Raw genomic sequence first — 22551 nt, 5'->3', positions numbered from 1 at the left:
GAAGCCCACATGTAGAAGATGTTAAATATAGCTTGGTTTTGGCTTCCACAGCCCCCTCCTCTCCCCTAGGCGTGTATTTGTGTGTGTCTGGGTGTCCGGTGTTGATCATGCCTCTCTTTACAACAACACAAGTTCTCAGCAATTTCGAAGGAATGGAGTGTAGTTAATTATTGTGCTGGTTGACATATGAGACAACCCATGATTAGTTACCTGAGTAGACTATGATTCTGTTCCACAGTCAGTGTTTAATTTTTCTTTCAGAGTTGTTTTCATTAGATTAGGCCCATGGTATTGTCTGCAATGTTATAAATCCTACAGATCTGATTTATTTGCTGGACACACTGTGAATTTGCATTGTGTGCCTAAGCCTTGAAAGCCTCGTCTTGATGTCAGAGTAGATCTGATAAGCTCCGCTCTGTGAATTATTTGAGAAATAAGGTTTTGTTGGGCTTTACTTTAAAGGGGTGATATGACGTTGCTAAGAAGAACATTATTTTGTGTATTTGGTGTAATGCAATGAGTTTATGCGGTTTAAGGTTCAAAAAACACATTATTTTCCATATAATGTACATTATTGTTTCTCCTCTATGCCCCGCCTTTCTGAAATGCATCGATTTTTACAAAGCTCATAACACTTAAAAACTATGCACACCCTGATTGGCCAGCTATCCAGTACCTTGTGATTAGCCGAATGCCTCAAGCGTGTGACGGAAATGTTACGCCCGTTAATATAGTGTGATGCCGTCTCCCGGCAGGACGAGACTCAGTCCAACTGCTCTGCTCGTGCACATCCCATCATCGGATCTCTTTTAGCAGTTCAGTGTACTGTTAGGAGTAACTGAATACTGAAGACGCGAACAGTTTCAAACAATTCAGATAAATTTGGTGAACTGGTTCGACTGGTTCAACGGATTGTAATGACTTTTTTACGTGTTGCATTGCATATCACGCTGTGTAAACATCAAACCATCTCTGCATTTGTGATCTGAGAAGCAACAAACAACAAACTCTACTCTGCACTGCTCAAAACTCGTGTTTAAATCATCAGTGGCAAATTCTTTAAATATGAAAAACGTACTTACAGGCTGTGAGTCAGAAGCGCCAGACTGTCCTTGCAAAGTTGGAACTGCCCTACTTTATAGAAACAACCTTTGAGCAAAGACACATTGCAGGCTTCTGGTTCAGGAAACAGTCCTCATCTTCCATAAAATGTGCTGCACACATCTGAATATTTGGGTTGAACTGTTCCGGAACAGTGTTGTAAATACAACTTAACCACTGATTTCTAGTTGTGTCCTCTTTTGGAAGACCAAACAAAGTAGTTTTGTTTTCACAATGAAACAGCATCTCCACGACATGGCGGGGGCAGCAACAGTGAGAATCAAAGGTTACGCCTTCTTTCTTTGCGTGAACATTTGGGCGGTATTATGCAAATCTTCCCACATTTTGACACGCCCCCAGCATTAGAACGAGCCGTTTTAGGAGGGTGTGATTGACTCTTAAATTTTATAAAGAATATCTCTTTGGATTTGAGACTTTAGTCTTTGCAACTTTACAGATGATATTTATGCAACAAGAGCTTGTAACACTCAAAGCGAAAGGAAAAATTGAATTTTTTTGTTTATTATTATTATTTTTTTAGCTTTAATTTATTTTTATTTCGCCTGAAACTGTTTTTTATTTGTTTTAGCTTTATTTCAATTGGCAAAAATGGTGTTTAATAACTTTCATTTTAGTTTCTCCAAACTTTTAGTCCAGATAAACAGAATGTTCAAAGAGAAAAACACTATTTTTATCCACCAGTAATTTATTGGGTTGTGAGAAGTAGGTGTGACATCAAAATGTTGTCGTACCTGAGAGGATGTTTGTCATGAAGAAAGGCTGAAATTTTATCCCAAGAATACATATTTCTTTGAGCTTCTACTTTCTAGAAACCAAGTTGGCAGCCTAAAAAACTTATCATATCCCATATATAGTGCTTCTTTTTGTACTCCTTTCAAAACCTTTCATTGATTTGTGCATTGCATATAATGAAAAATACATTTTGAAAAAGACAAGTGTGACTAGCTAGCATGACGGTAATCTTATTACCATGCTGTAGCTGGCATGTCTGGTCTTGAGGAAATGCCAAACAAGGGTTGGGGTCTCCATCAGTGTTGAGGGCTAGCTTAAGTGTGTCAAATACCCTTGACCAAAAGTCTGTCAGCCACAGGCACGTCCAGAACATATGTAAGTGGTTGGTTGGAAACTGCTTACATCTATAGTAGATTATGCCTGGTACATATGGATGAGGAGTGTACCAGATCCAGAATGTCACACAACTGGACATCCAAGATGGAAATGCCTACTGTTGCATTCCCAAGCTATGGTGGGAGCAGCTAGGGGTTCAGTGCCTTGCTTAAGGGTCTCACCTTAAGGGTTGTGGGATTGAGGGTGGAAGAGAGTGCTGGTCATTCACTCCCCCCACCTAAAATCCATGCCGGTACTGAGACTCAGACCCACCACCTTTGGGTTACAAGTCTGACTATCTAACCATTAGGCCATGACTGCCCCAAATCAAGGACCAAGGTCTTATGGATCTAATTAGGTTAGAAATAAGTTATTTTATGCTGTTGAGGTGACTGTTGGGTAAATTGTATTTAGTAGACAGGGCTGAAGAAGATGAGAACCTCATCCTAGTACTGATCAAGGCCATTCATTTTGGTGAGATCATTAATTGGTGGAATGCAGGATCAAAACTGGATGTGGGCGAATCCCAGAGTGGTCACTCAATTGGTTCAGCCAATATCGAGCTGTTTGTGATGCTCAAACAAACTAAGCACTGTTTTGGATAGCATCACAGAGCCACAATGTTTACAGTTTATGGTGGAATCAACCTACAAATGGCATAATTATGGTTGTTTAGCATAATTCACTGGAAATGAATTCCTGTTTGTAAAGCCAACACTTACCACACTAGTGGAACTGAAGTTGGTAATGGCCCTCAGATTCAGTTTTATTTTATTTTCAGTTTAAATTAGATCAATCTGCATTTATGTTATGAGCAGTCTTAAAGAAAAAAAAAACATATATAGGTGACTATCTCGTAAGACTAGTCATAGACGTCACCTGGTCAGTCTCAGGCAGAGATGATGTATCTTTTTTTCAATAAACCATTTCAGTATTCATGTTACTGCTTCTGTTATGTCACTTCTTTAAAGAAAATGATTTCATGTGGACTTCAAACTTCTTTTAGGCTGAAAGTCCAGCAATGTGCAGGTCAGAAAAAAAAATCAAGTGTGTTTATACACTGATGTGCTTTCTGGAGCATGTGATGAACTGCATGTACTCTTTCTCATTTAATTTCTCCAGTGCGCTTCAAGAGCCAGACAAACTCGAATAAACAAGATATGTTATGGCACTCTCGCCATGTGCTGTCCAACACACTCTTGGCCTGTTGTTTTTGAACCAGACTAAGACTGGGTTTGTTTGGTGCTTGCAGACTGCCGACTCCCTGTCATACTCAGGGAAACTGTACCACCGTACCTAATAAGAGCCAGATGGCCTTTTGAGCCGTAATGGCGGGTCGAGACTGAGAAAGCCCCCTGGAGATGACTCGCCTCAGACTGCTATGTTTCTAAAATTACACCCTTCCAAACTGTCATTTCCTCTCAAAAGACTTTTAATGGGACAAATTAGCACTGATAGTTAACATATGAGGCCAGAAAGGGGGAACAGTACAGACTTCGGCAGTCGTTACATCGAAATATGTGTCTGTACCAATGTTTATGCATTTTTGCAAGTTTCTTCAGTTCTTTATTCACATTAAAGGAGTAGTTCACCAAACCTGTATGACTTTCTTTCTTCTGTGCCACTAAAAAGACAACATGTAATACTGCAGTAGCCACAGGGTCTCTGCAAGTCTTAAAAACTCTTAAATTCAGCTTAATCAAATTTAACGCCATTAAAAAGTCATAAATGTTATGCTAATGTTATAGCAAATGTTTTTATTATGATTTTAAGAGGTCTTAAATTTGGACAAATACGGCCTAATGTAATTGTTAGCCTTAAAAGGCGATGATTAAAAAAAAAGTCAGAACGCAGCAATCAGTTATGACATTGCTTATTACTTTTTATTTTTATATTGTAATATGTTTAACTTGATTGTAAAAGTGCACATTTGTGTCTCCCTTTTGAATGAGTCTCTGGAAGTAGTAAAGCAAATACATTTTCAAAATAAGAGTCTTGTACTGTATAGTTCCAGTTTCAATACCGGGTTGACCTAATTAATGCAGCCTAACAATCCTTTAATGGATTTTAAAAAGGGATAGTGACTTATATGTAAGCATGGTTAAAGAGATGGTTCTTTAATCTAGATTTAAACTGACATCTGTGTCTGCCTCCCGGACAACACTAGGTAGATTATTCCAGAGTTTGGGCGCTAAATAGGTAAAGGATCTGCTGCCCGCAGTTGATTTTGATATTCTAGGTATTCTCAAATGGCCAGAGTTTTGAGATCGCAAGTGGACATGAAGGACTATAATCCGATAAGAGCTTGCTCAAGTACTGAGGAGCCAAACCATCCAGGGCTTAGTAATTAGCAAGATTTTAAAATGTATATGATGTTCAATAGGGAGCCAGTGCAGTGTTGACAGAACCAGGCTAATATGGTCATACTTCCTGGTTCTAGTAAGAACTCTAGCTGCTGCATTTTGGACCAGCCAACCACCCAATAAAGCATTACAATAGTCTAACCTTGAGGTCATGAACGCATGAAGTAACGTTTCTGCATTTGACCGTGAGAGCAAAGATCGTAATTTAGATATATATTTTTTGAAGATGGGAAAATGCGGTTTTACATATGCTGGAAACATGGTTTTCAAAGGAAAGATTCCCAGATTTTTTTTTTTTTCCAGAATTTAGTAGTAGGAAATTACTGTGCCACAAACGGGTCTAATCTAGGTTATTACATGCAGAGGTTTTTGGTCCAATAATTAACACTGTTAACCTCTGTGTTTTTTTTTTTTTTTTTTTTTTTTTTTTTCAGAATTTAGTAGTAGGAAATTACTGTGCCACAAACGGGTCTCTGTGAGTGCATCATGTGAAACGTTGCGTCTGTGAACTGTTGTCATGCCGTGACTGCTGAAGGCAACATGTATGCCATGTGGTTTAATGTGAATGTCGATGTGTAACTCAGCAGGTTAAATGTTCACATGACTGGCAGGCTGTTGTTGGTGTCTCCTGGTTTCTTTCTGTTCCATTTAGAGAGTACTGTCTGTACAGCACAAATACTAGTGGTTGGTTGAAGCTGACTTGTGTATGAAATGCTCCGTCCTATCTTTCTATATTATCATGTCCCACTTGCTAACTGTGTACTAAACATGTTACATGCAAGACATCATCCCTGACATGACCTAAAACTACACCCACTTGTATACATGTTAGCAAGTGTTCGGCAAGTTATTTAAAGCTAGGGTAGGCAATTTCGGAGAGGCTAGTAATAACAAGTTAGCTTTGAAAGCAAGATCCAGATCAAATACATTAACATTGTCTTATCATTGGCATGCTAAAATCTTCAGAGAGTTATCATGATAGAAATACATATAAATGCATTTAAACACTTAACTTAACACAATTTTTTTTTAAGTCACCTACCCTGCCTTTAAAGTTTATTTCACCCAAAAATTTAAATTCTGTCATATTTTTGTCGTTCCAAAGCTGTTTGACATTTTCTTCTGTGGAACATAAAAAAAAAAGAAAATTAATGGGCATGTTATTTGGTTCCCAACATTCTTCAAAATATTGTTTTATGTTTCACAGAAGAAAGGTTTGGAACGACACGTGGGTGTAGAAATGGTGACAGAACTTTCAGTTCTGGGTGAATTATCCCATTACTTCTGATGAGGTGAAATGGCACAGGTGTTTGTACTATGTAATATCAATAATAACCATTAATATTAACCCTACCTATCATGACCTATCACCGGCCATTTGGCGGAATGGTGGGACACCACTTTTTTTCCATGACTTCATTTGGTCGCCATCAATTTTATGAATATAAAGTAATAATTAATCTCTAGTTGTTAGTTTTTGTTTTTCGATGTATGCTTTGACATTTTAGAGGTCTAGTCGCAACCCAAATTTCGTGCTTGGTCATTAAAAAAAATGTCAGTAATGGACAGATGAACTTGCACCTCTTAGAATTATTATTTTTTTTAATTGTGATAATACTATGAAGTGTTATGTAGATGTTATTACAAAATACACATTACGTAGATATCTTTGATATCTTACTGTAGTCATTAGGCTTGACCCAGTACCAACAATTGCAGTCTTGGCTACAGAAAGCGTGCAAGACTATCCCAGGACTAAAAAAAAATGCCATTATGTCCTTAAAGAATAGTTCACCCAAAAATGAAAATTTGCTCTTCATTTACTCTCCCTATGTGACTTTTTTTTCTTCAGCAGAACTATAAAGAAGATTTTTAGCTGAAACTGTGGTCCTTGGTGATTCAGAAAAGGTTCAATGGCTACCGGCACTTGCGAGTAAAAAAGCATACACAGGCAACACAAAATTAATACCCGTGGCTCCTGATGATGTATTGAGGTCTTATGAAGCGAAACAATCGATCTGTGCAAGAAACTGAACATTTGTTAACGATAACATTACCTCTCATCCAATGAAGTACTCAAAATCTGCAATATCTAATACCGTTTTGGAACTGTATTTGAGGCTAAACGTATCCCATCATTCATCGCGTTCAGGAACTCACATGCCCCAAAATTATAACCTAGCTATTACATATAATTTGATAATAAAATGGAAGGAGTTTTAGAAAAAAAACCTAAACACTGACTGTGAATGTTGTCAATATGATGCCAATGTGTATAAGCAGGTTATAGAAGTGCGCAATATCCCATAGGCAAGTGTTGCAAGTCGTTTCTTTCCCAGGAACAGTAGTTTTATGTAACTTAATGTTTAATTTGTTATGGCTTGTTTAATCCGCCTCCACAGAAGTTGTTATTGTACAGATTAACATGCCCGCTTCAGGATCCATATGTGACCTTCATGGTTTGAGGTCAGCAGATCTCTGTTCTCTAACTGCGGTAAAGAATGAAAATGTTAACACGAACTCATACCTCCAATCACTTCCATCTGCTGTCAGCAGATCCCAATCACAGCTTTGCAAGTCTAGCTGTGGTTTATTTTTTTGTTTCTATCTCTTCATCTGTTGAACATCCATTCATTTATCTACATTGATCGCTACATGGTCCCCCCCACCCCATCCCGCTCTTTTTGATGGATGGATATTCCCTATTTCATGTCTCTGGAGCTTCTTGGGAGTTTTGAGAACTTCGGAGAGGCTTCTTTGATTTAGTGCTTGGAAAGCAGTCGTCTCGGTCATCAGGAGGCTCCTCTGAAAATGAAATCACCAAGACACCAAGAGTTCAGTGAACCTTCCAGGAATCTATAAAAATTATATTTTTACATAAAATATAGTTATGGTAAAAGTTTGAATGCACTTGAATGAATTTGTGTTTTTTTTTTTCTCTCTTAAATTCCTTTGATCTAAAGGCTCATGTTGAAATGTTTTATATCACTTTTGTAGGCAGCTGTAAATTTTTCCTAAGTATCAATTTCTTTGCAAAACAAAAAGTTTCAGTAAATGCACACTGCTGCTTAGGAGTATGAGGTCAGTAAAAGCAAGGAAATTAATACTTCTATTTAGCAAGGATGCATTAAATTGATCAAAGTGACAGTAAAGACTTAAAAAAAATCGATTTTCAAATAAATGCTGTTCTTTTAAACTTTCTATAAAATCTGTATCATGGAACACTGCTTCAGGTGTGTGAATCCCCCTTTTACAGTAGTATAAATTACAATACTATAAAGTATATAAGGAGATTCAAGTGCTCAACAAGCATCAATATAAAACCTAGAAGCTTAGGCAAATGTACATTAGAGACAGTGAGATGTTATCATTTGACACTATAGCAGGTTTCTTGACATGAAACTTGAATAATCTGCAATCTTATAGAGAGTGAGACAGACATAACTATAGATCGCTAGGACGAAGATGTGCTTGAAAGAGCTGGATTTGGTGTTCTTTCCTGTTATGGCAGTCATATATCTGCTCAAAGCTCCTGCAGATGTGTGGAGGGAATTGGACTGCGGTGAGGAATCGCTGAGGTCTGTGTGAGGGATATGTCGTGGGTGGTGCTCTGGTGACAGGTGGTGGCAGATAACTGTCTTATGCAGCATTTTATTTAGAAATGGGAGCAATTCTTCAAGTCTTGATGGGAAATGCTTGCCATCTGATGCTTTAGTTTTGTTCTGATCAAGGGACACTAAAGAGTAACGACTGCAAAAAAAAAAAATCGGCCTTACATCACAGGAATAAATTAATTTTTTTAGATATTTCAAATAGAAAATGGTTATTTGAAATTTTAATAATATATAATAATTGCAGTAAAATTCACTAATCACAACATCACTGTTTTCACTGTATTTTTGCCTTGGTAAGGAGACTTTAAGAGAAGAATTTAAGAGACTTCTTAAAGTGAATTATTTTTTATTTTATTTTATTTTGTTTAAATTTTTTTCCATTCTGACTTGACCCTGTTTGCTTTGTAAAAGGCCAGTCAAAAATAATTGAATAAATCAAAGAGAATTATATGAGAAGAACAGAAAGGGAAATCGAGAGTGAGAGGGCTTTATATTTTTCTGTGTTTAACTGTGCTTTCAATTTGCTGTGTAACACTGACTCTCTCTTGACTCTTTGAATATGGAAATTATGGATGTTTGTGTCTACAACCAGATTAGGAACAGATAACAGACTCATGATACATAATCTTTTCTTTGTGTGTGTGTGGGTGGGTGGGGGAGGGAGGAGCTGATGGTGTGAAGTATGTTTAGATCAGCTGGAGATAACGTCATGCTTTCTGTGGAGAACTGCCCTCATGCTGCTATCTGATGCGAATACCTGAATTGCATGCAGGAGTGGTGTACGTGTGGATCGCAGCATCAACTGAGAGATAGATAAAGATGGCACTCCCTGTGCATGGCTTTGTTTTTACATCTGTGTTCCGGAATTTTTAAAGGGATAGTTGACCCAAAAAGGAAAATAATGCCATCATTTACTAATGTCATTCCAAATCCATAAGTATTAACGTTCAGCTTTGAAACACAAATGAAGATCTGAGAGATTTCTGACCCTCCAGTCACTGAAGTGTTCTGAGTGTTATTTCTGTAATGTTCTTACTGGGTTCTAGCCCTTTGCTAGGTGGTTAAAAACATTTTTAATAAAAAGAACCACAAGACCAGAATTAAATTTTTGTTTAAACTGATATGACAAGAAAAAAATGAAATGCCAAAAACAGGTTGCAGATGTTGTAGTATCAGACCTGAATTAAAGCCTTTTTGTTCTTTGTTTGAATCCGATACCTGTGAGTCTATATACAAATAGATTTTACTGTATGTACACCTTCCTTAACACAACACCCACAACCCTCAATTTGCATTACAGAGTTTTGATATCAGGATAAGATGAAGTAGTGTGTCAGCATTGTTTCAAAGTGCCATTTTGATTACAAAACCAGCTTTGCTGAGTAAACGCCTGAACCCCGCTGAGTTCGCCTAAAAGTCCCTGTTGACACAACTCACTGGTTCTCTTTGGAAGCTGGCTAACGAGGGAAACAGATTGAGCAGCACTAACCTAACCTGATGCCTCGGCCCCTGCACCGAGCACTCTCCAACACTGCCACTTACCCACAATGCAGCAGCTTCTTTTTAAAAGTCCTGGGTAACATCCAGGTCCCACAGGGAAATAATCCGCTGTGTGTTTTGACAACAGTAAATCAGATCTGCAGACATACTGCACTCAATGGAGGTCTTGCACATGCACACTAGTGTACACACACTTTGTGCTGATTCAGCTTTTGATAGTGTGCATGTATTTCTTTTCTTCTTTTTTTTTTCTTTTTTTAAGTGAGAGCATTTTTTATTTATTTTAATTTGAGGAAAGAAGATTCACTTTGATTTTAGTTTAGTTTTGTTTTGTTTTGTAAATGGGCAGCCAGATTTGTTGTTCTGTGTAATTTATTTTAATTTTTTTGTGTGTGTGTAATTTTTTTTTTGTAAATGGAGAACAGTCAGATTTTTTTTATTATAAAACGGATGGTTCCGGTCCTTGATTCTGATTGGTTGAGCCGCGTTCTAAGCTGTTGTAAATTACACTACAAACATACTGTAATGATCAGTCCACTGAAGGCGAGACAAGATGAAACCAAAAACACAAAAATAAAAAGACTCAACCAAAAAACAAAACACTAAACCAAAACTTGACTAAAACAGACTAGACTCACCAACAGCAGGTACATACGTTAATACACGACCAAAGACAATGGCAAAGACATGGCTACTTATACAGACAATGAGGGTCACATGACCAATGAGCAAACAATACGGATAATCACATGACAAGACAATAAACCAATCAGAACATGACACAATGAACAAGAGGAACCAATAGCATGAAGACAAGAGGGCAAGGGAAGCATGACACAAACTCCAATCAAACAACAACAAAATAAAAGACATGAACATGACAAGACCCAAAACATGAAACAAAACCCACGTTACATATACACCTTTGTTTACTTCTGTGTGTTGCTCGGCCACCACTTTGTTGGAACCACAGCTGCTTCTGAGGAACTACATTGTTTGGTCGAATAATTTTGCAATTAGCCCCTAAAAGCCATGGTTTACAGTGAATTTATAACAGCTAAAGGGGTGTTGTTAGGCACGACGCAAAGTTAATACACTAACTTTTACCATTTTAGTATTTTTAAACATGAGTATCTGTACTTCTACTTGAGTGAAGGATGTGTGTAATAGTTCTTTTTTTTTTGTACTTAGTGTCTCTAACAAAAATGTATTTCTCAAACTGCATCGTAGTGGATGGGAAGTATCCATAAATTGATATTAATTTTCCTCAATTTTTAAAATGTTTTTTATTTTATTTATTTTTTATTTGTTAATTTTTATTTATTTTTTTGTGCTGGATAGATCGACCCACAGTGAAATTTCATTGGTCTAAAGAACGGCAGGCGGATTCTACGAAGGAGCGTCCGTTGGGATTGCGGCAACCACATGTGACGACCCCGGGCTGGACTCTGCTTCGTCCACGGTGAAATCCAATCCAGCAATCCACAGTGCAAAGTTGATGTATTTCCTCAGCGACCAGCACGGATCAGCTCCAGGCATGACGATGTGGATATCGTCCTCTTTTAGAAGGCCAAACAAAGTAGCTTCGCTTTCACAACGAAACACACAGCGTCTATACGACATGGTGGCAGCGGCAACAACAATACTACAACGAGAATAAAAGGTACGCCTTCTTTCTTTGCGTGAACATCTGAGCGGTGTTATGCAAATCTTCCCACATACTGACGTAGAAATGTGGGGGTGTGTTAGAACGAGCCGTTTAAGGAGGGCGTGGTTGACTCGTAACTTTCATAAAGAATATCTCTCTGGATTTGAAACCTTAGTCTTTGCAACTTTACAGATCTTCTTCATGCACCAAGAGCTAGTAACACTCCAAAGAGAAAGGAAAAATTTAAATCGCATCATATGACCCCTTTAAATATATACTAATTTGTATTACATCTTGCATGAACTTTGTTTACACCATTAAACAAATAATTTGTCACAGAAAACTTGTCTCATCATGACTGATTAGGACACGTTGCAAGTGTATAAAGTTTCTATTTGTGCGTTTCCTCTTTGTCGTGCATTGCTGCCAAAGGTCTGGATTTAGTGACCGCTTCAATCAGCCTTGAAACACCCACTCATATGAGCTTTGTTTCTGCTGTAAGGAAAGGCCTGTAAAAAAAAACAAAGTCAAACTGATGAGACAAATGAGCTTAATTCGATTCAGATTGTGTCCAGACTTACCAAATCTACTCATAAAAGCATCTGCCCACAGGTTGGCTTTTAAAACATTTCCTCGCAGTCTTATCTAACGGCTGACCCAAAGGTCTTAGGGTGTCAAAGATCAGCATCCAGCACTGTATTCAGACCGTGTGCTGGTGTTTGTTTGTGCATGTTTCTTTTCTAAATGTGTGCACGGCTCTCTGTACACTCTGCTGAATTATAGACCTCTATGGGGTGTTTATTTTTGCCTTTAGCCGCTGCCATCGGTTTGTGGTCAGTCACAAGTTGTGTAGTTCGTCACTATAAATACACGCACTTTCCTCCGAGGGTGCATAAGAAGCCGGCCGTCATGGGCCTTCCCACCCAACGGCGCGAGCAGGCCTCGGCTAGATGTGTGGGATGCAGGGTGTGGGCCGCTAGTGTCGGGGGTGTCCGCAGCTGGAAGACCAGGCCTGGTATTTCATGGTCAAACTAGTTTTGCCATGTGCTTCTCCTGTCTGGGGCATAATGAGTGGCTTCCTCATTGCGGCTATAGCCCATTAAAGACTATTTCAGCATGCTGTACACCCTTTAAACTTGTATGCAAGTTGTCTACTATCCATTCACTTCATTTTATTTGTTTCTACAGACTGTTATATTTAAGGATATGTAAGATAAGCTAAAGAAACTGATTTTCCTGTCTGATCCCTATTTGCTATCTCTTTTTGATTATGTCTTTCTTATATCTCTGTGGTGTCTTTCCAACTTCTATGTCTGATCTCTATCTGATCCCTCTGAGATTTATCTGTCTGATCTTTTTGTGATTTATATGTCTGATTCCTGCGTTATTTGTCAGATCTCTCTCTGATTTCTCTATCTGATCCCTCTGAGATTTATCTCTCTGATCTCTAATTTCTCTCTGGTTTCTCTTTGGTTTTCTGATGATGATCTGTCTAATTTATCTCTTTGATAGATCTAATTTATGTATCTGATATCTCTCTTTGATCTTTGTCTGATATCTCTGTCTTATCTCTCTTTTTGATTTATAGATCTGATCTGATTTCTCTCTTTAATGTCTCAATCTGATCCCTCTTCTATTTAAATATCCTATTTTTGATTTATGTTTTTGCTCTCTCTCTTTGATATCTGTCTGATGTCTCTGTCTGATCTATCTATTTTTTTCTCTCTGATCTATGTGATGTATCTATTTGACCTGATATCTCTCTTTGAAAATTGATGTCTGTCTGATCTACCTCTGAGTTTGGTCTGATCTCTGTTATTTATATGATTTTTCTATTTGTTGTCTCTATCTGATTCATCTCTGATTATCTGATTTCTCTCTTTGATCTGACATCTCTGTCTGAACTGTCTCTTTGATCTTTGTCTGATGTCTGATCTCTCTCTTTGATTTATCTTTATAATGTCTATATCTGATCCCTCTCTTATTTATTTGTCTAATCTCTAATTTATGTATCTGATACCTCTCTTTAATGTCTCCGTCTGATCTCTATCTGATTTATCTATTTGATCTGTTATTTATCTGTCTGATTTCTGTCTTTGTCTAAGTCTGACCCCTCTCTGGTTTCTGTCTTTTCTTTGATTTTTGTCTAATCTCTTTGAATGCTCTCTCTGATCTCTTTCTCTGTTTTCTCTGATATCTCTGATTTATATCTGATCACTCCATATCTGAGCTGTGATCACAATTAAAGGGATAGTCACCCAAAAATGAAAATTACCCCATGATTTAGTCACCCTCAAGCCATCCTAGGTGTCGATGTCTTTCATCTTTTAGACGAATCCAATCAGAGTTCTATAAAAAAAAAACATGTCCTGGCTCTTCCAAGGTTTATAATGGCATTGAATGGGTGTTGAGATTTTGAAGCGAAGTAAAGTGTGTCCATCCATCATAAAAAGTACTCCACACGGCTAAGTAGTTGTAGTGTTATCTCTGGTGAGATGTGCCGAATGTGGAAACGCAGAAGAGAAAGCAAAAGAAAACACTGGTCACGAATTAGAAGTAAAAAACGAGGATTTGTAAAGAAAAATATAGGAGGATTTCTGTATAAGCCAGGTTCTCCAGAGACTAGCATATTCTCACTGGAGCTTCCTGCGGATGCCGTTGATGTAGCGTAAGCGCCGGTGAGAAGCTAGAATAATAGCAAAATTGTGATGATTACACAGACTTTCTGTTTTCTGTCTGCTGTCTCTGATCTGTCTGAAACCCTTCTGTCTGATCTTGATTATTTTAGTATTTGTAGTATGATTGCACTGATCTCTGTATATTTTTTTCTTGATGATCTCTCTCTCTCTCTCTCTCTCTCTCTCTCTCTCTATCTCTCTCTCTCTCTCTCTCTGTGATCTCAATCTCTGATCTCTCTATTTCTTTCTCTCCAGCTTATTCTTATACTAAAGATGTGTCGTTATCTTCACAGGTGCTGTCGCTGTTGCGTTCCTACCTTGCAGGCACACACAGAGCCCAGTCAGGAAATGAACAGGAATGTGACCTCTCCAGTGCCCTTTTTCTGCGGCTGTGGCTCGCCACAAGGTTGGTATTGTCAGTCTGATACACTAACCACTACTGTCATTATGTGCATATATATCAGCAAATATAGTGTGCATATAAGCATCATTTTGGGTAAGTGTTTGAAAATAACATTATTTTACAAAATAAGATGGCTTCTCTGTTCACACACCAACCTACTGGTGTGTAAATTGAGCTCTCTGCGTCTAAAAGGCTACTCTCTGCCCAACACAGACACACAGACAGCAGCGCTGCAGGGAGAGTGACAAGGCTACGTGCCCTTTGACCACTTTCACTCATCCATACTGATGTCCTAATGAGCGCCTAATGAGAGAGAGAGAGACGAGAGTGAGATTTTGGTAAAGTTTATGAAGATGAAACATGATGGCAGTGCTTACTAAATGGAATATTAGCATACTGGGCAAGATGTAATGTATTCTGCCTACTAGAAAAGTATATGAAACAGCAAGCAATGATAAATGTTTTTGATGTATCTTTCTGATAAATTGTATGTTACATTTCCCAATGAATGTGCTTTGTTGCATGTTTCATTTATTGAGTGGTGTCCCAGTTAGGGTTATTATAGTTACCAAAAACTAAAACCATAAAAAAAAATCATTGTTACTTTAAAATCAAATAAATGTTAACTGAATTATTTCTATTTTTTTAGTTAAAAATTTTATTTAACTTGATTTTCTAAAATAATTAAAAATTAAATAATAAAAAAGACATTTAAAAAAAAAAAGAGAAACAACAAAACTATTAAAACTGTAACTTGAAATAAAAGGAAAATGAAAATAAAAATAAAACTGATTCCCAATCTTATATATATATAAACAGTCATTTATTTAAATCAGTCAGAAATAATAAACAGTAATTTTCGACATATTTAAAAAAAAAAAGAGAGAGAAACAACAAAACTATTAAAACTGTAACTTGAAATAAAAGGAAAATAAAAATAAAACGGATTCCCGTTGTTTAGGGAACATTAAGAAACATGGAAAATTTCCAGAGAATCTGGTGGAGGGATAAAGATGAAATGACAGGGTTCCCAAACATCTGACCAAATTTCCCCCTAATCCTTCTTTTTGTAATTTGTTGAATTCTGAGTAATATTATGTGTTTAAAGAGCAACAGAGTGACACAAAGAGATGAAGCCAGACATTGAAAGAGAGAGAGTGTTTGTGTTATTAATATCTCCGTGATGAAATACTGACGTCAGCCCTCAACACTGGCCCTCTTGTTCTTGTCCAGGTCCGTGAGCGTTTGCTGCGCTGTGGTCACACACACACACACACACACACACACACACACACACACACACACACACACACACACACACACACACACACACACACACACACACACACACACACACACACACACACACACACACACACACACACACACACACACACACACACAAAAACAAAACAGATTCACTCTACCACATACTCACCCCCGTCTCTCTCCACACACATCCACCCATTCCCACAAATATTACCCCTGCAGTTGGTCTGAGATACAGGGCCCAGAATTCCCTTTGTGCCCATGGGCATCTCATGTGATGCTTTATCCTCCACATCCACAGTCACTATGGACTCTATTTTACTGCTCTCAGTTGCAGGATACATAATCAGTTATTCTGACTATAATACATTGACCCCAAAAAAATGCTTTGACATATAAATAAGTTATATATAAATATTATAAATAAAAATAAATTGTAGTCAAGTATAGTTTATTGCTAAAATTTATTCAGTTATTCAGTGTACACAATTATTTTGTATGTATTGTTGATGCAAATTTTTAGGGATGCACTAATACTGAATTTCTCATCCGATACGATAGCCAGCTATTTAGAATGACATGTCGATGCCAATACTGATTTGTTTTTGATTTTCTTCCTGTAAACTATACAGGAAACCCTCTCATTTGGTAGAGTACTATAATATTATAATATTTATTTATTAAATAAATACATATATAATTAATAGTAAATAAGCTCCTTTGTTTGTTTGTTTTTTTGTTTTTTTTTAATATAACTAATCCACTGTGATCATTGGATAACTTTTCTGAGGTAAACGCAACATTAAGTGACATATTGGTCACAAACTGTATTATGGCATCTTTCCATGATTGAAACACTGAGCAATTACATGAGACATGATGCATTAAGTTGCACTGTATCTTTCTGCATACCTTCTGATGTTCAGTCATGTTTATTTCATGCTATAACTTGTATTCAAGTGTAAGAAATGATTTGCATGCTGCTTTGCCGCTTGAACTAGGGTACAGTGATCTGTCACACATTACATTTAAAAGCATCAAAATTACATTTATTGTTTGAATTTTGTGATAAAATGGACAGCATTTGAGAGCTGAGACTGTGTTACTTATCAGAAGTAAAAAAGCACAAAGCTCTTTGCAGTTATTGGATAAGAGGCATGCTACAAATATTGTTTGAAAGAGATAAAAACATGGACCTGGCAACCCGGCCCTTAGCTATGGGTGATTCTTAGGATCAAATAGAACCTTTGTTAAGTTTTTGTTTTTAAATGAGATTGCATTAATGCATTATTATTGCATTAACTTTGACAGTGGATTATTGCCACGATACATTGGTGCATCTCTAATAATTTTATATAAATTACACTGTATTTCTACATTTTTTTAGATTAAAATTTTCATCAAATATTGTTTTTCTCTGTTTTTTTGTTTGTTTGTTTGTTTTTTCTTATCACCCAGTGTTCACTAAACCTGAAAAATAAAGAGTGTAGTTTCTGTACAACTTATTGAGTAAATGCAATGAAAATACTATGATGTATATAATAATCATTAACGTGATCTCTGTCTGTCTCTCTTTCACACACACAAACTGACAGGCAGAGTCCATGCCTGGTGACACGTGGTGCGTTTCTAGATCTGCTGGGCTGTGGTTGTGGTTGTCTTCCTGTTCCTGTATCAGGTAAGAGCTCAAAACACCGTCTATAGTGAAATAAACACCAGTATCATGTGCTTGTTTCCAAATCTATAACTTCCAGTCTAGTTTTTATTCCAAGGAAATAAGGTGTCTGCTTTGAGTGTGTGTTATTCTAAGTGTGCTGGAGGCCTGTGTGTCTTTGATACAAGAACACGCCAAACTGTCTCTGACAGATGGTACAATTGTGCCCGTGTGACCCAGTTAAATAGGGCGGCCCCTGCATGTTTGCGGGCCCCATGTGTCGCACACATGTGGGCATGGTGGCCATGTATAACACTTTAAAACAAGCATATTCTTATAGTCCCACCTGCCTGCCATCACTTACATAACAAACGGTGGGTGCACACACACACACACACACACACACACACACACACACACACACACACACACACACACACATTTGTGCTGTGCAGAGATTTATTTATACACTCTGCCCTGTACCCTCAGTCTTAACAGCCTCTTAATCTCTGTCTACTTCTCCTTTTATTTCTCTTAACATAACTCTTAACACAATTTCTCTGAATGTCTGGCTTTTTGCAGTGTTTTCATCTCCCAGTTTAAAGAATCACCCTAAATTAAAATTGTCAGCAAACTTTGTTAAAGTCTTATGACTTACTTTGTGCCAGGTAACACAAAAAGAGATGTTAGGCTGAATGTTCACAGTTTGTCATGTAATGAAAGTAGATGATAAAAAGGGGATGTCAAGTAAAAATAACAGAGTCAACTATAAAAGTAGTCTGCATGACTTGTGCATATCAATATTAAATTCCATTCCTATATTCCAAGTTTTTCTGAAGTCAGCTGACATGCAAGGAAACATGCAATTTGTTTTTACTAACATCAAACCAAGCGTAGGACTTCTGAAGACTTGAAATATAACACACAAGCATATGGACAATTTTATGGTGCTTTTTTTTTTTTTTTTTTTTTTGATTTGTTTGTTTTTTGTCCTTTTGCAGATTGACTGGTCAGTGTTTGCTTTCATTGTATGGGAACATTTTGCATTTATATATATATATAACAGAAAATCTTATTTTAATTACTGTAAGGCAAAGAAATGTTTAGATTAAAAGAAAATCAAAGAAAAAAGTTATTTTAATTACTGAAAAAAAAATAAATTTTTAAATAAAAAAAAAAAAAAAAATGTTTAGAAAAAAAAATAAAATCAAAGAAGCAAAAAATAAATAAAAACTAATAATGCTTAAAGCAAAACTTCAATGTAAGAATCACCATCTAAAATAATGGGAGGTAGAAAAATGTTTTACTAAACATAATTAAAACTTGATAAAACAAATAAAAAAAAATACCAATGAAAATAAAAATAATAAAATGTTATTAAATAATATTTAAATAAAAAAGGAATAAAAAAAATCTTAATGGTCCTAAAACGGTCTTCGTTTTCTTTAAGCAAAATATTATTTTTTTTTTTTCATATTTTACAGTACCCTCGTTGTATGTTACATGTAAATACATGTACACATTATTTACTGTTATTATGTATAGCAATTATAACCAACCAACCCTAAACTAAACCCTAACCCTAAACCAATCATAAACAAAGTGATGTTAATTAATATCACTCAGTACTTATTGGTCTAATTACACATTAACAAGGAGACCTTGTGTTTTCCTGTTTTTATTTTGAGATAATGTGTGATTCACCCTCCCATACTTCTTAAATCTATCCATAACTACCTAAACAATACTCACTCACTCAGCCAGTCACTCTCTCTTTCCTACAGTCCACTTTCCACAGGTGTTATAAACCTCAGTGAAGAAATGAACATTTTCATTTGTCACTAACACTTCAAGCTAGCCAGAAGGACCGTAACAATCTGCTTTTTCATTCGTCTTGGAACTATTAAGTAGGAGTTGAAATTTTCTGGGCACTTCTTGCATGTGTTCCCATTCTGATGTACTCCTCACTGGAACGGGACAAGTGTGTGTGTGTGTGTGTTGTGAGGCTGAGAGCTCTTAAGTAGTTTGGCTCTGAGACTCTGAGCACAGTTTGTGATGGTGTTTTTACTGGCGATGCTTTAGCTGGGCATGAGATGTACGGGTTTATGCGCCTGTGTGGATCAAACACTGTGCCGCCTGAGAAATGCTCTCTTAACATACACCACCACACAAATCTCTCACTTTCTCTCTCTTAGGCACAAATGGTACTGTATTCCCCATATTTCTCTCTCTCAGGTGAATAAACGGTGGATACCGCGCTCACACACTCGGCAGTAGGTGGTTGGCAGAGTAAGGGTCGCCCACTGTGGGAAAGCGTTTGCATGCTCACATCTGCTCTGCACGTTCCTCACTCGTCTGGGTTTTGTTTTTCACAGTTTGGGTAATGATGGCAGGGCATGATGTAAAATCCATGTGTGCGTGCAAGTTGCCGCATGTGTGTATCAGTGTGTTTACTACTGTAGTGAGCACAGACAGACCACTGTTTCCCTGCACCATAAACTCTAGCTGAACACTTAGAAACAGAAAGATCGCACACGGACTTTAACAGCTAGAGCTGGGGCCGTAATACTGTATTTTATTGAATTATTGAGTGTTCCATTTTCTATAAAGTGAGAGAGTGGCCTCATCATTTATTAGGGCTGCATTGCAAATATCAGTTTGTTGATTTTAATCAATCTTCTTTTTTGAAAAACTTCTTAAATGTCAAGATCAATCTTTAGTCTATGCTGATTTTTGTTGATGCATGAATAAAATTTTACTCAACATAATACAGAAAATCACTATAAGCGTTGAAATAAGTTTTTAAAAAGAAACTCCACTTTCAAATTCTGGCAGTTTTATCTCAAAATATATACAATATATCTGGTTTTGATGCTCTTAATGTGGCGTTACAGGTCATTGAAGTTACAGTGATTTAACTGCTATTTCTTTCATAAAAGAAGAATGAACATCAGAAGCTATGTTGAAAGAAACAATATTGTTTATTGCAAAATATATTGTCATGTAATCATTCAGTCAACGTTTCAACTGTGACGTCAGTAGAACTTATACAGTATACAATGTCATGTAACATTTAATGTCCATACTTCAGAGAGAAGCAAGCATTTTGCTAAATATATTACGCATTCATTATTTATATATATATATATATATATATATATATATATATATATATATATATATATATATATATATATATATAATATTATTTTTTATTTTATTTTTTTTAAACATAATCTGTTCTTAAGGTCTGAATAGATTATGACAACCACCATTTGAATGTTGTGCAATTTAAATGTCGATTTTTGTTTGTTGATTATTATATGTAAAAGTAAATAATTTAACTTGAATAGTTTAATTTGTATGTTGTACTGTACCAACTGACAGGTTACCTGTATAGTTTAGAGCTTTACTTGAGACTTCTTTCTCAAGAAAAAAATTACATTAACTGTACCTGATATATATCCAAGTGGATCGATATTGAATTGAAAACTGAAACAAAACAAATTCCTCAAAACAGAATTGTGAAAACTGTGTCCATACCCAGTCCTCATGTCGTTCTAAACCTGTATGACTTTAAAAGATGTTTTTGAACAATGCTCATATTTCCTATATAGTAAACAGAGGCTGTCAAGCTCAACAAAGTCCAAAAAGCATCATAAAGTATTGTAAAAATGGTCCATGTGCCTGTATGCTGTTTTTATTTTATTTTTTTCAAAGACTTTTGAAGTCATACAATAGCTTTAAAGCAGTATATACTGTATCAGTGTGTACTATGTGTACTCTGAAAAGTATTACACATGAATTTGAGTTTGAGTGATAAACTGGAACAATCTTTAAAACATCTCATTTTGTCCTGGAAGGCAAGATGTTAAATGTGTGACTAAATAATGACAGTTTTAATTTTTGGGTTAAATATCCGTTCAAATGTCTTTCTTTTCCTGTTTTCATTTCTCCTTTCTTTTGCTGAGAGTTTCAACAGAAAACTGTCAAGTGTTTTGCCAGTGTTTGATTTCACTGCCCTGGGATTTATTTTCTATTGCCAGTGACTGTAATATTGCTATTTTTATGAGAGAGCAAAATCTGGTCATTGAGACTTGGTGGTCGTGGCATTGATGAAAGCACAGCTTTCTCTGAGTCATGCTGGGACCACAGCTGTGTTTGTGTGTAATGCTTTGGACATCTCACTGGGCTGTTCAGGTTTTCATAAAGATTCCAGCACTTCCCCAGAACTACTGTCTCCAGACCCACACACACATTGTCTGCCACAGTCTGACCTGCTGAGAAATGCCTTTCATTTCAGAGATTAATCGTTACCGTGCTCCTCCGTCTCTCCAGAGGGCCAGAGATATTAATAAATGCCATGGCGAATCAATCTTTCTCTCCACCGCACTCCCTGTTTACTTTCATTTCCTCTTTCTTCCCTGTTCTGTGTTTCTGCCTCTGTGCACGTTGGAGAAAAACAGATCTAGATAGAGCATAAGAGGGAAATAAATCAGCATTTTTAACCGAAGTCTGTCTCATGACTGATAGTTCTCATCTCCCTCCCTCAGTTAATGATGTTTTTCTCCCAGTGTGTTGTTTTGTGGTAATGAGTACTTGGCTTGAGTTTAAAGGCTTGAGAATGGTTAGCATCACTCCTCTTATGACCCACTACAGTTTCGATTTTACTCCATTTCACTTTTCTCTCGATTTGAGTAACTGCAGCAATCTTTTTTTTTTTTTTAATTGGAACCTTTAGGAAAACCATTCTGTGAAACTGTGCCTTCTACATTGTGGGAAAGTGTTTGTTAAAGTACTTTTTCTGTATGGTTTTAAACATCTAGCAGACATTTGTAGTACTTGTTCTAGTGTGAATGGGGAAAACCAATACAGCACAACTGTTTTTAACAACTATGCAGCAAATCAGCATATTAGAATGATTTCTGAAGGATCGTGTGACACTGAAGACTGGAGCAATGGTGCTGAAAATAGCTTTGCATCACAGGAATGAATTACATTTTAAAATATATTAAAAATATATTAAATTGTAATATTTTTTTCTTGAATTTTTGATCAGAATAATAGCAGCCTTGGTGAGCATAAGACATATGTGTACATGTAATAATTTTAATCGAATGGCTTTTTTAAGGAACATTTAAGCGAGTCTACAGATGTTTGTGCCTGTGTCTGAGTGAAGCAAGAAAACATGAA

At 36.6% G+C, this 22551-nt stretch overlaps 1 protein-coding gene and 1 long non-coding RNA gene across 5 annotated transcripts in view; both read left to right on the top strand.

Moving 5' to 3' along the window:
* Window positions 1–11209, top strand: part of LOC122134312 (thyroid adenoma-associated protein homolog) — a 38629-nt gene extending 27420 nt beyond the window's left edge. For both annotated transcript variants that reach the window (XR_006161468.1, XM_042768504.1), the window contains one exon: window positions 11048–11209. Coding sequence is in view for 1 of the 2 variants with exons in the window: in XM_042768504.1 (XP_042624438.1) it covers window positions 11048–11078 (31 nt within the window). In the remaining variant the exon portion in view is untranslated. The remainder of the gene's footprint in view (window positions 1–11047) is intronic.
* Window positions 11210–11308: 99 nt separating this feature from the next.
* LOC122147188 overlaps window positions 11309–22551 on the top strand; it is a 29454-nt gene continuing 18211 nt past the window's right edge. For 2 of the 3 annotated variants that reach the window (XR_006161469.1, XR_006161471.1), the window contains exons 1-3: window positions 11309–11369; window positions 14326–14438; window positions 17300–17382. This is a non-coding gene — a long non-coding RNA (uncharacterized LOC122147188). Of the gene's footprint in view, window positions 11370–14325; window positions 14439–14648; window positions 14774–17299; window positions 17383–22551 lie in introns of all 3 variants that reach the window. The other variant, XR_006161470.1, reaches the window with a different exon arrangement.

This window comes from Cyprinus carpio, chromosome A13 (assembly GCF_018340385.1).
Source record: "Cyprinus carpio isolate SPL01 chromosome A13, ASM1834038v1, whole genome shotgun sequence".
Lineage (NCBI taxonomy): Eukaryota > Metazoa > Chordata > Actinopteri > Cypriniformes > Cyprinidae > Cyprinus > Cyprinus carpio.
The sequence above is the reverse complement of the archived record's forward strand: the minus strand, read 5'-3'. Positions and strand labels throughout refer to the sequence as shown.